At 35.0% G+C, this 15,440-nt stretch overlaps 2 protein-coding genes across 14 annotated transcripts in view; one reads left to right on the forward strand and one right to left on the reverse strand.

Annotated features, from left to right (window-relative positions):
- The window catches only part of RMDN1 (regulator of microtubule dynamics 1), a 61,491-nt gene extending 57,992 nt beyond the window's left edge, over positions 1-3,499 (forward strand). For 3 of the 4 annotated variants that reach the window (XM_036925097.2, XM_036925096.2, XM_036925100.2), the window contains 3 exons: positions 432-462; positions 2,785-2,918; positions 3,364-3,499. In XM_036925097.2, coding sequence (XP_036780992.2) covers positions 432-462; positions 2,785-2,918; positions 3,364-3,414 — 216 coding nt within the window. In that variant the 3' untranslated portion in view covers positions 3,415-3,499. Of the gene's footprint in view, positions 1-431; positions 463-2,283; positions 2,358-2,784; positions 2,919-3,363 lie in introns of those variants that run through there. The other variant, XM_036925098.2, reaches the window with a different exon arrangement.
- Positions 3,500-8,082: 4,583 nt separating this feature from the next.
- Positions 8,083-15,440, reverse strand: part of WWP1 (WW domain containing E3 ubiquitin protein ligase 1) — a 121,534-nt gene continuing 114,176 nt past the window's right edge. For all 10 annotated transcript variants that reach the window (XM_036925088.2, XM_036925086.2, XM_036925085.2 and 7 more), the window contains 3 exons: positions 13,995-14,091; positions 12,996-13,068; positions 8,083-9,575 (listed from right to left, as the gene is read on the reverse strand). In XM_036925088.2, the coding sequence (XP_036780983.2) occupies positions 9,476-9,575; positions 12,996-13,068; positions 13,995-14,091 (270 nt within the window). In that variant the 3' untranslated portion in view covers positions 8,083-9,475. The remainder of the gene's footprint in view (positions 9,576-12,995; positions 13,069-13,994; positions 14,092-15,440) is intronic.

Consider the following 15,440-nt stretch of genomic DNA (forward strand, 5'->3'; position numbering starts at 1 on the left):
TTTATGTAGAAATTACGGTAATAAAGACTTCAAACAATTCAGTGATACAACCTATCACTGAGTGAAATCAGCTTTTGATTTTATCTAGTTTTTTTATTCTAAGTCACTGTTATGATTTAAGGAGAAAAAGATAAAAATAGCTGAGTTTCACAAGATAATGTTCTTTCCTTTCTGTACATGATACTGGGTTGGTACAGGTTCTAAACAGTAATCAAGTTACTACTCAAAGTGGTCCACATATTGTAATCCGTGCTCTGATGATTTAATAGTGTTATGTTCAGTTTGTTAACTCTCACTGTTGATGAATTTCTTTAAGATGTTTTAATTTCTTCTGACATATTTAATACAGGAATAGATCTCAAGTAAATGCTTTTAAAATATTGATTCTGTTTCAGTCTTTTCATTATGTTCATGCTCTTTGTTTTTAACAGGCCTTAAGCTACTTTCACAGGGCAGAGGAAGGTAATATTAATTTTATTTCACATACTAAATCTTTAAATTTGTATGAGTACTTTATATATAATAGGAATATTTAAAACAAAAATGTTATTTATTCTGATACACATCTTCTTGCACTAGACATTATCAAACAATTTTTAAAGTTTTTATTCAGTAAAGATTACCTGAGCAAGAAATAGGCCACTACCAGATTTAGAGCTTCAGTTCTGGAATGGTCCTTCATTTGATGTAATTCAGCCTTCCTTTTTGAGAGGAGACTTTGACAGGTAACTGTCTCATTCAAGATTTCACAGCTATTTAGAAGTACTTTTTTGTTGAGCTATTTTTGACAGAATATTATGTCAATTTCAGGTGTACATCTTAATCATTCAGTTTTTGTATACATTCTGAAATCACCACAATAAGCCTAGTTAACACCTGTTACCTTAATATAGTTACAAAGAAAATTAATAATTTTTCCTAAGGTCTGTTCTCTTAGCAACCTTTTGAATGGCGTTTAAATTAGAAGTCTGGTCTTAAAGCAGGCTAGTTTTTGTTTTATTGTAGCTTCATCTGTGAAGAGTTTCATGTCACTCTTGCTTCAAAGAAATGGCCAGCCTACTAAACTGACACCAGCCCATCCTACATTTATCCTTTTAAATATTAATAACACAAACTGGAGAAGGGACATGAGCATATGTTACCAAATACACTTAAGTAAAACATTATATTTCTATAAAACTCAATTGGAAGAAAATTAAAGAGTGTTTATTAAATTGAGAACCTACTAATAGGGACTATTTCAAATGCTTTCATGATAGCAAAGCATTTAAAAAAATTTCATGATAGCAAAGCATTCAGAAGAATTGTGTCTGAATGTTAACTATGTCTGTAATAGACTCAATCTGATTTACTCTGTTACTGCCTTCCATTGATATCCTCTAATTATACATACATACATGAATATGAATCTGGAAATGAAGTTTCCTCAGAGGGACTTAGAAGTGTAATTGCAAAGTAAAAATACAGCTTTAGAGACTTAAGGGTTTGGAGGTCATACTCTTATTAAAGAGCTAAAATAATCCTCAGTAATTCCAGTCATGCTCCAGGTTTTACCTTACAGGTCACTTCCTCCAGGTGGCCTTTCCTTGTGGCCCGTATTTAGTTTAGAAGCTCCTCTTATGCTCTGAGTACCTTTTACTTCTCCCATCATGGCCCTTATTGCTCTATAAAGTGAATATTTGTTTACGTGTCTTAAGACTGAACTCAGGAAAGATAAGAACTTTTGTGTAAGACTGAACTCAGGAAAGATAAGAACTTTTGTTTTTTTTGCTTACAATAGTATCCTCATTGCTTAGTATAATAATGTTTGGCAGATTTGCTGAATGACCAAGTAAATAGCTGAATGAATGAATTTACTTAACCCTAAGGAAACCTTAAGTACATCAACTTGTTACCTCACAAATATGTTCAAATTAAAGAAGTAAAACAATTTTGGGTTAAGGAGCAAATGGAGTTAATCACAAATCATATCCTGGAAAAAATATGTTTTGAATATAGAGAGTCCCAGGTTGATAAGAGGAGAGTATTTAAAGAATTAATGAAGTCAGTCCCTTGCTTTCATTCTTAGGCTTTTTTATTCACTTGTCCATCAGCCAAGAATGTTCTTCACTTTTCTGCTAAAGTCCTATACAGCTTTCAAGTCAGTTCAGGTATTACCTTGCAAAAGTTACCTGCTTTTGTCTTTGGCCTAGTAACACTTTAAAATTTGTACACCTATCAAGCATTTCTCTCATTCTTGTATTATGTTTAGTTGTGCTCATGTCTATCTCGCCTTTTCATTAGAAATTACAAAAGAGCAGAGACTTCATTTCATCTGTACCTAAGTATAGCACACGTTCAGTACATGTTGATCAAATGTATGTATATATAGATACCATGCTTTCATTCATTCGTTGACATATACTGAGTATACATTATGTTCCAGGCACTGTTCTAGACATTAATACAGTGGAGAACAAAATAAATTATAAAAAGAAAACCCCTTATGGAGTTGCAGTCTATCAGGAACCTGTTTTCTGTCTACAAAATGGAGACCTGTTTTATAAAAGTGTTGCAAAAATGAGAAGTATGTGTAATATAATGCCTTGCACATAGTAGACACTCAATAAATTATAACTTTACAATATTTGTTGAGATATGTATAGTTAAGCAAAATAGAATTCCGGTTAGCCTAATCATTTGTCAACCACACAAACTTATTAAAATTTAGACCCCAAAGAAGTCTTTGAAAATAAGAACAATACTGTTCTGAGATAAATTTGTTCTCCTTTTTTTAATTTACAGTGGATCCAAATTTCTACAGCAAGAACTTGCTTCTTTTAGGAAAGACATATTTGAAGCTGCACAACAAAAAGCTTGCTGCTTTTTGGCTAATGAAAGCCAAGGATTATCCAGTGCACACAGAGGAGGATAAACAGGTAAAACATCTCTATTAAAGTAAGGTAGATAGGTTTCCATTAAGACACTATTAAATAGTAAATTAAGATCTTTAAAAATGTTTAATTGTCTAAATGCATATTGTTGAAAACTGTTCATTTCAAATGTGAATTCATTGACATTTGCATTAATTGCAAATGTGTAGTTACTATTAAATAGATACTACGAATTATTTGCTACAATATAGAATTATTCCTGTTTGACATATATAAAAGACCAAGTAAGATTTCTAAAATATAAAAGGCAAGAGATGTATACTGATGTGGAAGAGTTCTCTAAGAGTCCTGTCCATTTTGTTAAATTTTAATCTTAAAATGTGCCATCCTGTTTTTGAAATGTTGGAAACTACAGTGTACTTTACTAACTTAAATTTCACAAGTTGATCTGTGTTATACTATTTATTTATAACATATTTTTCCATTTTAGATACAGACAGAAGCTGCTCAGTTGCTTACAGGTTTCAATGCCAAGAATTGAAAATTTTTTTTAGAAGTACACGAAATATCTAAGAAACATTGCCTTTTCATCAAATTATAAAGATAATAAATCAACCATAACTGTTGTAAGGCTGTTTTCTCAGTTCTTTTAATGTTGTGACCATTTAACAAATTAAATACACAAAACTCTAGGTTTCTTCAAATAAGGCAAAATGAGTAAGTAATTGCTGTAAGAGTGCTAGAGATATCTCTGTGGCTAGAGTCGAGGTTACTGCACATCTGGAACACCAGCAACACAAAGTGGCATAGATTTCTAAGGAGGCTTGATCACATCAGGATGGGAGATAAAAAAAGGCTTTTTGGAAGAGGTGGCATGTCGAGGAGTGCATTTTCAAGTTGGACTGATTCAAAGTTAAGATGATGCAGAGAAGGTGCAGTGAAAATGAGCTTAGGATGCTGAGGTTCTTGGTATGAAGTAGTTAAATGATGTTATCTTGGAGCAAACCTGTATAAGGAAAAGTCAGGAAAGAACTAAAAATGGAGTGGTTTCCTTTTTTAAATGTGATGTAGTCTTGCAAGTGGATTGATGTTTCTCACTAGACAAAGCCCAATTTCTATTCCCTAATAGAGCAAAAGGAACACAGAACTCATGGAAATGGAATTTAAGATTAAATAGGTGGGGCAATGCTATTTACTTGAGGCTAGGGTCCCACCACAGGAAAATCTTTTCTTAAATCCCACTTAGATAAATCTGAGTGTATATGTTAGGTGGATTTTTTCCAAAGTACTCGGGAATTGTAATATTACAGTGAATTGTATGTGTATGTGCTGTCTTTTATCATGTATATTTTCAAACAAAATGGAGAACATAGTATACTGGACTTGTATACCTATTTCTGATTTCAAACAATTGCTCATCTTTTGCTATACTTATATGTGTGTATATATTTGTATTTTTACTTGTATTTCTAAACCTTTGAAATTAATAGCAAGAATGTTTTATTCCTAAATATTTCAGCATACATAGTCTCAGACTAAGGACATCCTTCTAAACACAAATCCATTATAAGGTTAACAGTAATTCTTCAATATCATCTAATATCCAACCATATTCAAATCTTCTCAAAAATCCCAAAATGTCTTTAACTTTTTAAAACCAGGATTCAAAGGTCATACAGTGCATTTGATTTTCCACCTTAGTTTTTAAAAATCTGGAACAGTTCCCTCATCTTTGTTTTGCACAGAATTGATGAAGAGGCCCATCCAGTTGTCTTAGAGATTTTGCCTCACTCCAGATTGGCCTTACTGACCCCACTTTGAGAATCACTGTTCCATCTTATTTTCAGAGACCCCAGTTCATTATTAGTATATTAATCTCCTTTGCCTTTTATGTTTGTCACTTTATCTGAATTTCATTTTCTTGACTTTTAGCCTTCCATGACCCGTACTTTTTTTTTGTTTTTTTCTTTAGATGCTTTTTATCTTCATTTCTAAGACTTTTTTTTTTTCCAGATTTTTCCTGATTTCAGTCAGCCAGCATTTCACATATTCATTGTCCAGTTCCGAGTTCTGGGATTTCTAATTGGATATTTTTCTCATCTGCAATTACTTATTTACATTTAATTCATATTAGTATAGTCTGTTAAAGAATTCTACTGTGTTTTCTCTTAGCATTTTCATCTGAAATTTTCTTTTTCAATTTTCTCTTTAGAATGACTTTGTTCTTTTCTGAAGTTGTGATTATTTTTGAGTTGAGTTACCAGCAGTAATACCAGGTAATCAAATGGGAAGTGAGGGATTGGGTTAATTAAAAAATATCCTCTGCTAAGTAGATTTTGTGAAATGAAGTGTCTTTTGTAATATAGCCTTCTATGGAGGGGAGGGCCTGTCTTCTGATATCTTATTATAGAGCTTTCAGAGGTATTTTTACTTTGAAATAATTATAGCTTCATAGGGAGTTACAAAAAGAAAAATAGTACAGAATTCTTGTGTATACCCCCCCAGTAGTAACATGTAACTATATATAGTACAATATCAAAACCAGGAAATAGGTACAGTCCAAAAACCTTATTCAGATTTTACCATTTTTAAATGTTCTCACTTGCATGTATGCAGTTTTGACATGTGTAGATTTTTGTAACTGTCACCATGAATATACAGAACTTTTCCATCACAAAAATCCCTAGTGCTATCACTTGTTATACCCATTCACCTCCCCTCTGCCACCAGCCTGGAAACTACTCATCTATTCTCTATAATTTGGTCATTTCAAGGATGTTATATAAATAGATCATACTATGTTAACTTTTTGAGATTGGCTGCTTTTAGCATAATTCCTTTGAGATCCATCTTAATTCAGTCAATAGTTTTTTTCCTTTTTATCATTATCAATTCCTTTGTATGGATATACCAATTTAACTATTCACCGAAGAGCATTTAGGCTATTTCCAATCATCGGCTACTGTGAACATTAGGTACGGTTTATATCAACATAGATCATCTTCTCTGGGTAAGTGCCCAAGGGTGTGGATGCTGGGTCCCTTATAAAGTTGTTACTTTTTTCCCCCTTTACTGAGAGATAGCTCCCTTCTCCAGGATAACTATTACCTTTCCAAGATTCTGATTCTATGCATTTTCCCACTCAGTGGGAGACCTACTAGAGAATGAACCTGAGCACATTATATTCTCTTTCCTGTGCAGTCGCTGTTCATAGTTGTGTTCCAGAGCTGACTGCTAGTTTGAGACTTCTATTTCCCCTCGTGTGTAAACACAGGTTGGTAGCATTCTGTCTTCTCAACATATTAGACATGGGTTATAGGTGACTTTATATAATTACCTCTCCTTGTATATGTGTCCTTCCCTCTTGAAATGAGAAGAAATCTGAATTTGGAAAGCAGCTGTTGTTACCATGTAAGAACCCAAAAACTCAATTATCTTCTTGGCTAATTACCCAGTTGAGTGTTTAATCACAGACTGTGGACTTTGTAAAAATGACTTTTCCTCTGACTCACTTTCTCTATAAAAACAAGCTTCACTACAACAAAGAAAAAGCAAACAAAAACCACACCAACCTCATGGAGTTGTGAGGATTAAAGTGGACATGTGAAGGATTTACCATGAGTATTATTAAATGTTTTAAAATGCTATTATCATCTGATTGTGTTCTCCTTGGTTGATGTTGGGGAAACTTTGCAATGTAGGAGATGCCACTTGTGGACCTGTTTTTGCTGTTGTTACATTATTTTGTGGGTATTTTTTGCTTTCATATGGTGCTCATTATACAGCCTATTCTGGATCGTGCCTGGGCATTACTTGGAAGAAAAAATAGGAAGGGGTTGATTACTTTGGCAAGGGTCGTGTTGTTAACTTTAACAGATGTCCTGTTCTGAACTATTGCCCTGCCCTGAGAGCAGCATGTGTCTGTCTTGTGACTGGATACAGAGGAGCCACATAACAGTAAAAAGCTCCTCTGATAGTTTTCCCTTGAGAGACAAAATCTGTTAACTTCAATTAAATGGATTAAGAAAAGTGAAGCGTGTTGTTAAGAGAACCTTTATTTTCTCCTCTGCATATTTCAACAAGATTTTTGTTTGGACTTCTGTAGTGTCCACCAGGAGATCTTAAGATTCAATAAATGAACAGACTAAAACAGCCTACAATAGGCTTCATTTGGCACCAGTTTACTCAGAAGGCTGTGGGACAGGAACCATAGCTGGCCAGGTCAGGGTCAGGCCTCCTTACATTCAGAAAATGACCGTATAGCAGCAGTCATTATAGCAGAGCATCCATACAGCTCCAAGAACTATCATCTCCCCAAGTGACAGCTCAGGGACTTAATAAGGGACATGCACTTAAGAGTTTTTGGAAGTCTAAATCTTTGGTTTCCCATCCAGCATCCTGAGTTTTCGCAGTCGAGATGTAGCTACCATTCAAGCTCATTTTTAACAGAAGCAGCACTGCCTGACAATATTAATGTTGACACAGACCACCTTATCTAGTTTGGGGGATAAAAAGTAGGTGGTTAACCAAAGGCTGCAGGATAAATGTTCCTGTTAACCATTTTAGCTTTAACTGCCTAGGAAATACTACACTTGTAGCTTCTCTCCAGGGAAGACTGGTAACTAATTTGTTGAAATTGTGTCGTGCCTGTGAGCCTTTAACAGGGCTCAATTGACTGGTGATTGTGGGGAGTGCTGCTGAAAGTACCATATGAACCTCTGAGCCTCCCTCTCTTGCCTATTTATTTCCTCAGGAACTGTGTTCAGGCAGTGAGCCTTGCACTTCTGTCTGTGTGCCTAGCCCAGGACAGGGATGGGAAGGGAGGAAAGAAGGTGAGTGATGGGCCCCATCACTGGTTTCTCTCATTGTTAGTGAGTGGACACACCAAGACCATCCTGCCTATTGTAGGCCTGGATTTCTACTAGATATGAAAGGTAAAAGGACCCAGTAAGCTCTCTAAACTAGCCATCTCCAGAAAGCAGACTGTGTAGCTGCATCTGGCTTTTTCTTACCTGAAGTGAGAAGGGGGACCAGTACCCTGAAAGTCTGTCTTCAGTCATATCTGCTGACTCACTCCCATTATAGCAAAACTCAATCCAGCAGTGGTGCCTTAAATGGTATAACTTAAGCAGCGCTTTTGAAGATTCTACAACACTCTGTTGTAGAATTTGTCATATACATTAAGCTCAAAAATACTCAGTGTCAGTAATTAGGATTTGGGAAAGGAGTTTGTTCAACCAAGTGGATCATTGCCTTTATTTCATTTTTTACTATGAATTTTGAATAAAAATGCAGAACACAATCTAAATTGTAGAAAAATAAAATCTTGGCAAAATAAAAACTTTAGGGCAATTGTATACTAATATTTTCTTTATGTACTTGGTGAAATATGTTAGATAACATTATTTAAAAAGTTAATGAAATTTACAGTGCTCATGGTAATGATACAAATGGATATTAAGATTCTTGTATTAATAAGGAAGCACAGTTTGCTAAAGTGGCATTAATATCATTCACATCAGATTTTCTTAAATATCTTTGTAGTTTAGCAAATGCCCTTGATAATGACAAAGTGTCATGAGTGGAGAGGGACCAAAAGACTGTTTTATATGCTTATTTAATTCAGATACATAGAATTTTCATGAATTTAAGAGGAATGCAGATACTCAAATACTAATAGAAAATCATTAAACTCATCTGAGTATTCAAATGCTTATGTAACTCTTTAATCCACTGTTTTCTAAAGCTGAAACTCTAAACACAAAAGTGGTAAAGTTCATATTACCTTTTTATATGTTCCTAAGTATCAAATTGCACCAATTATGAATTAAGTTTAAAGAACATTTTTAAAAATAAAAGTGCAGAAATGCCTGATTTTTTAATTTCCACAAATACCTAGCATCCCAAAGTAACATGTAAACCTCTGTGCTGCTCAGTGAATCCTTCCCAATCTCAGAATAAACTAAATGATACTGGATTAATATGTGATGTCCATTAAACTAGTTTCATTCCTTTCCTTTCTTTGTATTAGTAATGTAACAAAGAGGGAAAATTTTCGACTACTGTATTTATTTAAAATAAACTGACAGGTTCAAGTACCTGTTTTCAGAAAAGCCAGCAGCATTTAATGTACTCATAGTAAGATTTGGCCTAAGCCCTTAGTACCTTCCTGAACAGCCATGCAACTGAACACCTTCAGGAGATGTTACATAAAGGGAGAAGAACATGGAGCAATTTGTACTTTGTCCCCTGGATACCTGAAACAAGGTAAAGCAAATTCAGCTATTTTTTAAGGAACAGCTTCATGTTTAATACACTCTGAGCTCTATAAAACTAGAGCCACTATCATATATGCTTAGATATCTTATTTTTAATAAAGTCTCTTGCTTCATGGTCTTTATCCTGGTCAGTCATTTCAAGGGAACAATAAATAAAGTAGAAAAAGATGAATTGTTTTGCATATTTCTGTGGAAGAACGGAAAACACTTTAAGAGGTTCAGAAAATTCACTGTACAGAATGAACAGCTTATACACACTATCTGTGCAATTTTTCCTGGCTTGGATATTTAAATGCAAGTGTTTCTTCGAGACGAGAAGCACATTCATTCTTGTCCAAATCCTTCTGTCTCTTCTATTGCAAAAAGTAATTTTTCCTTTAGTTGTTCATAACTCTTATACGGTGGTAGGTCCAAGCGGTTAAAACTGAACAGAAACAAAATCAAAATCAGATGTATTTTCAATAAAACAAAAGATTTCTAAAACTTTTTAAAGCACACTTGGAAAAAAAACTAAATGGATAGAGGAAGGATGTAAAAATTTTGCCCAGAGTATTCTGACAATTTACTACTATAGAGTATAAACTAATGTAATGTTAACATACAAATTTCTTAAAGCAGTGTGTACACATTGAAGACATTCATATTTTAACATTTCCCATAGAAAAACAATTACAAATAATCATAGAAATATGGATAAAGACTCTGGAACTTGTTTTTAAATCACTAATTTTCTCTTTTCTGTAATATTTTTGTTACACTGTTCATCTGACCATGCTTTACGGCTTTTCTATGGTCCTGAATGTTTTTTCTGCCTATGAAAATATTTACTCATTAGGAATCAATCTAAATGCTACAGCTTCCTCCAAGAATTCTCTTTGACCATCTTAAAAAGATTTATAATAAGCTCTTTTTTCCGTTTAAGCATTTATTCTGCAAGACTGGTTTCTTCCATTAAACTCTAAAACCCACAAGGGCAGTCCTCTCTCTCTCCTGACACTGATCTATTTCACATATAGTAGATATTAGTAAATGTTGAGCTACGTAACAAAATGGATTACATGAAAGCATCCAAAAACAGGATTTGGTCGTAAGATATTTAGCCATTACATTTTGTGCTGGCTTATAAAAGGACAGAAACATGCTAAGGACAAAAACATGCTAAAATCTATTCATCTTTTATTGAGTACTTGTATGAATATCAGAATCCTGTTTCTAGTTTGGCTTTTGTTTTAGTTCCAGCTTGAAATCTAATTTGCTACTTATCTATAAAAAGCACTTTTATATCTAAAAAGGGAAGACACTGACCAATATATCTGTCATGGATGCTGGGGAATAGTTCCCTGTCAGCTTGCTATATACCACATGTATACAGCCTGAGCAACCCTGCCCAGGAAGTTGCCAAGTCACTAAGCAAAGCCTTGGGAGATGGCACAATCTAACATCCACCAAGGCTTCCTCCACCACAGAGATGACAGCACTGCTTACTTTTTAGGCACTACTAAAAACTCAGTCTTTCTGGAGCATCTATTTTCATCCAAATTCTAATCCCAATACTGATCAACTAATTTTCCCCTGGTCTCAGTTAAATCTCCAACCCTGTCCTCCACCTCAGATCTTTCCAATTCATTCTTTTGAACTTTTGATTCGCAGTCCTCTCTAGTCTTAACTCTTCTTTTGCCTTAATTGAAAGCCAGCTAGTCTAAAACTTGCCATTTTCCTGCAGCTAATCAACAAAATTTTCTTCCCCAGGGCGCACACAATCTAGCTATGCAACCTTTTTTCTGAGCCCTTTATCATCTACTGATCTCTTGGTCATGCTCCTTCGTTCACTGAAAGCTTTAGCACCTGGTTCACTGTTCTTTCCTTCACTCAGATGACATGCAATACCATGCCTCCCAGTTCTTGCCCTTCTTGTCTTCAGTGACCTGGTTCCTCTGCTTCACTCAGTGACTTCAGGATACCTTGAACCTTATCACCAGTAAAGGAAATTTCTGATTAAAAAACTCTTCTCTGACCACTTGTCTTTCCACCTTAAAGTCCAATTAAAACAACTATTAACTCATTACTTTCTTACAGCCTATCCTGTCCTTATTTTTAATCATAATCACTACCTTGCAGACAGTTTTAAATCCCTACACTAAATTTGACAAGGTTACATGTAACATGGATTCTGAAATCAAATAACTTTTTTTAGTCTATTATAATAGTAAAACCTGTTGGTTTATCTTGAACTCTGAATGGATCTTTGCCCATGCATGACTTTGTAACCACACATTGGTCAGGTGCAAACACTGGTTCCCCCAAGTTGTAATTTCCAAATATTGACACATTTAATTATATTTTTAAAAATCACTTTTTTAGTAATACCACCAATCTCATCAGAAATGTTTTGGGAAACTGTCAAGCTCTTGGCATATGCAAGTTTCCCAAATTTTTAATTTTCATTTGAAACCTCAACTTTAATCATTACCAGCAAGTGCTGTCGGTTGTTTTCCTTGAGGTGGCAAGTTTGCTTCATTACTTTCAAGAAAATATTTGCCAAATACCCAAATCTGAATAAACAGTTTGTCTGTTATGTTATTCCTTCAAATGAAAATAGTGTTCCATAAAAAACGCTGATTCAGCTTTCATTTCAAGTAACTGCCAGAGAGCACAGTGACCTCAACACAACTATCATTCCCTTGTGTGCAGAAGTGCATTAAGCAGACTTCTCATTTTGTCATACAAAAATGACAAAGACACTTAATTGTCAAGATTTTAGGAAAATAATTTTTACTGCTTCATAATGAATAATTTTCAATGAGCTTGGCTCCCCCACCACATTTTTTCTTGTTTTTTCTTTTTTAATCTCCAAGTGTGTGGTGTTGAAGAATATAGAGAACAATTTGGTGCTACCGCCGTGCTTGTGCTAAAACATCAGTTTTACCCACAATTGCTTTTGTGCCATTAAGTGTAAGTGCCAAAACAATAAAAAGGCAAATAATGGCTTAGTATGAAGTGTTCTGACCTCTTTGAAGAACCATGTACCATTAAGCTGTCATCTTCTGCTTGGATGATAAACAGTCCTGTATTCATTCTTATATCCAATTCTGTTGGCTAGGGTTATTTTTCTTGGACCTCATTACATGCTATTTAAAACTCTTCAAAGGCTTCTAATTGCCCTTACAGTGAAATCCAGATTCTTTATAGCAGCCTATAAGGGTCTACATAATTTAGCTTTATCTATGTTAACAGATTCTTTTTATCCCAATCTCCCCTGATTCACTAGGTTCCATCCATATTAGTCATATTTCATTCCTTGGAAAAAAAAAATGATCTTACTTCAGGGTCTTCAGAAATGGCCCTGTACAAAGTGCATTTCCCCCATTTCTTCCCATGGCATGCTATTTATCAAACTCAAACATTACCTACCCTTTCGGAGAAGTCTCCCCAACCACCCAGTCCAGAGGCGGTTCCCTCCAGCTGTTCTGTATTACAGCACTGTTTCCTTTGAAGTACTTAACTAATATTGCAAATAGTTATTTGTTTACCTCTTTATCATCTGTGTCCCCTCCCCCAATGGAGCACCAAACCTCATAAAAGACAGCTCTCCAATCTTGTTTTACATGTAGTGGGTACTCTAAATATCTGTTCAATCAATGGATACATTTCTCAAGTACTTATACTAACCAAGTAGAAATCATTCTGAAGTGTTCAGTTATAGAAAGTTAAATCAGTCTGTTCTCAAAACTGAAATTCTGGCTACTGTAATGAATAAGCAGTTACACTGGGTCTTCCATATTAAAAAAAAAAAAAATAGACCCTCTCTGGCTTTCACCTTCCTGTTGAGGATTCTTGAACTTACCACGTGTGGCTTCTTGGTAACCAGGTGTCTTTGCCAACTTTTTCAATGCAAAATTTTTGAGGCCCATTACTTCCTAAACCAGGAAAATAAGATAAAATTTATCTGGTCCTTGTACATATACACAGTGGAATATTATTCAGCCATAGAAAGAAAAGTCTTGTCATTTGCAACAACAATAAGGATGGATCTAGAGGGTAGTATGCTCAGTGAAACAAGTCAGGTGGAGAAAGACAAATACCAAATGATTTCACTTATTTGTGGAGTAAAAGAACAAAGCAAAACAGAAGGAACAAAAAAGCTGTTGACTCAGATACTGAGAAGGGACAAGTGGTTTAAAGAGAAGGGGTGGGGGAGGGTGGGCGAGGAGGGAGAAGGGGATTAAGGGGCACTCTAATTCACTGTCACAATATAGGTAGGCAACTGGGATGGTAGTCCAGCAAGGAGAAGACAAATAATGACTCTATAGCATCTTACTACACTGATAGACAGTGACCCAATGGAAGGGGGTGAGCTCTTGATAATATGGGTGAATGCTGAACTACTGTTTTGTGTATTTGAAACCATCATAAGCTTGTGTATCAATGATAATTTAATAAAAAATAATTTGGTTTTGACCAAACTTTTTGGTTTTGACAACTAGTTTATAACAACATGTCACCATAATCCATTGATATAGAAAAAATTACAATGTAAATTGCTTCTGCCTAGAGATTATTATTACTGCAGAGATCCAGCAATAATAATCACATTAATGGAAAGATAAGTATCTATAGGATCTTGTTTCCTTCACAGCTATCCTAAGGAGCAAAGCCATGGCCAACTCGGCTATGTGAGACTTTAAATTTTGTCTTATAAATGTATTTGATTTAAACCGTTAAATTGTCTTTCTCTGGTAGATGCCTTACATAAAGCACAGAAGAATAACCCTTAAGTTTAAGTCTACTGTATGTCTAAAGGCCATTATTAACACAAAATTATCTACAGTGAAAAGGCATTTACCCATGAGCTCAGCGAATCCTCCCAGAGGTAAACGGCAGGTGCCAGTGACAAACTGCAGTAGTCGCATTCTTACTTCATTGTCTGTCTCTTTCACAAACTGTAACAAAATCAAATTAATACAAAATGAATGCTAAATTACCTTTAAAAATCAAAACAAATGATTCTTAAATTTCTTCAAGAAAACTAGGAATTTAACTTGAATAAATTTAACATTGAAATTGGCTTAAAGGAGTTAAAAAGTGATTAAAACTTACTAAGACTCAGCACTGTGCTAAGTATATTGTGAATTTTACTTCATTTAATCCTCTTAATTATACCATAGGTTGCCACTACTATTGTATACATCTTACAAGGAGGAAACTGAAGGCTTACAAAGCCTTGCTGGTCCAAGGTCACATCGCTAGAAGTTAACCAGGACAGATATTGTTGGACCACAGTATTATAGCTACTGAGGGATCCTGCCAAGCACTGTACCACAGGCTTTTTGTGGTTGTGGCCCTCAATACTGTGAGTACTGTGAGGTACATACTACCATTAGCATCCCAACTATACATATAAAAAAGCAGAGGCCTACAAATGAAATAATTTGTCCTTCTCAAACTGCTAACAAGTGTTAGAATAAATAACATGTGGACTTGGGTCTGGTTGAGTACTACACCACAGTTATTCTGACCTGAGGCAACTACTCTCTTCCCCTATAAGCTACCAAAACAAATGAACACTTCCAGCTGCCCCTAAACAGTTTACAGTATTTTCTCTTACTGAACACCAAAGTCTGTTTTCTCCCAACTCTGTATTCTGCATGCTTGAAAACTTGAAATATGCTCACTGTCTCTTTTCAAAAAGGGATATAAATGAGTAATGTGGTAAAATACTGATTTGAACGGGTCTGAGTATCTTATAACAGAAGGCAAGAAACTTAGGGAGAAGCCTGAGAGTAGAAATGTATCTTAATGGGACAAACATGCTAATTATGACAAAAAAATTATTCAGCTTACAATTGCGCTTATATCTGAATTGCAATTAGTCAGATATTTCTGGCTTTAAAATGGACACATCCTACCTTTTTTAAAAATAAAAGCTAGTAGGTACACACAGTAGAGAATGCAGTACAGGGTACAGCATAGAGAGCAGCTTTCATACCTTTGCCTCCAACTGCTCAGCACAGCTCTCCTCTGAACCAGTGCCAGTTTTCTCTCATACACTAGCATACACTATGCAGAACAAACATTTTCCTTTTAGCTAAAGAGCATCACATTATACACACCTTCCTTTTCTCCTTTTTATTGAAACATACTGTCCAATATTTTGTTCATCTGCAGTTTACAAGGTATGGAATTACAGAACTGACATACAGTTGACCTTGAGCAACACGGGGTTGAACTGTGTGGGTCCTCTTAATACACCTGTTTTTTTCAGTAAATGCAGTACAGTATTGTAAATTTA

The sequence above is a fragment of the Manis pentadactyla genome, chromosome 3, assembly GCF_030020395.1.
Source record: "Manis pentadactyla isolate mManPen7 chromosome 3, mManPen7.hap1, whole genome shotgun sequence".
NCBI classification, from domain to species: Eukaryota; Metazoa; Chordata; class Mammalia; order Pholidota; family Manidae; genus Manis; species Manis pentadactyla.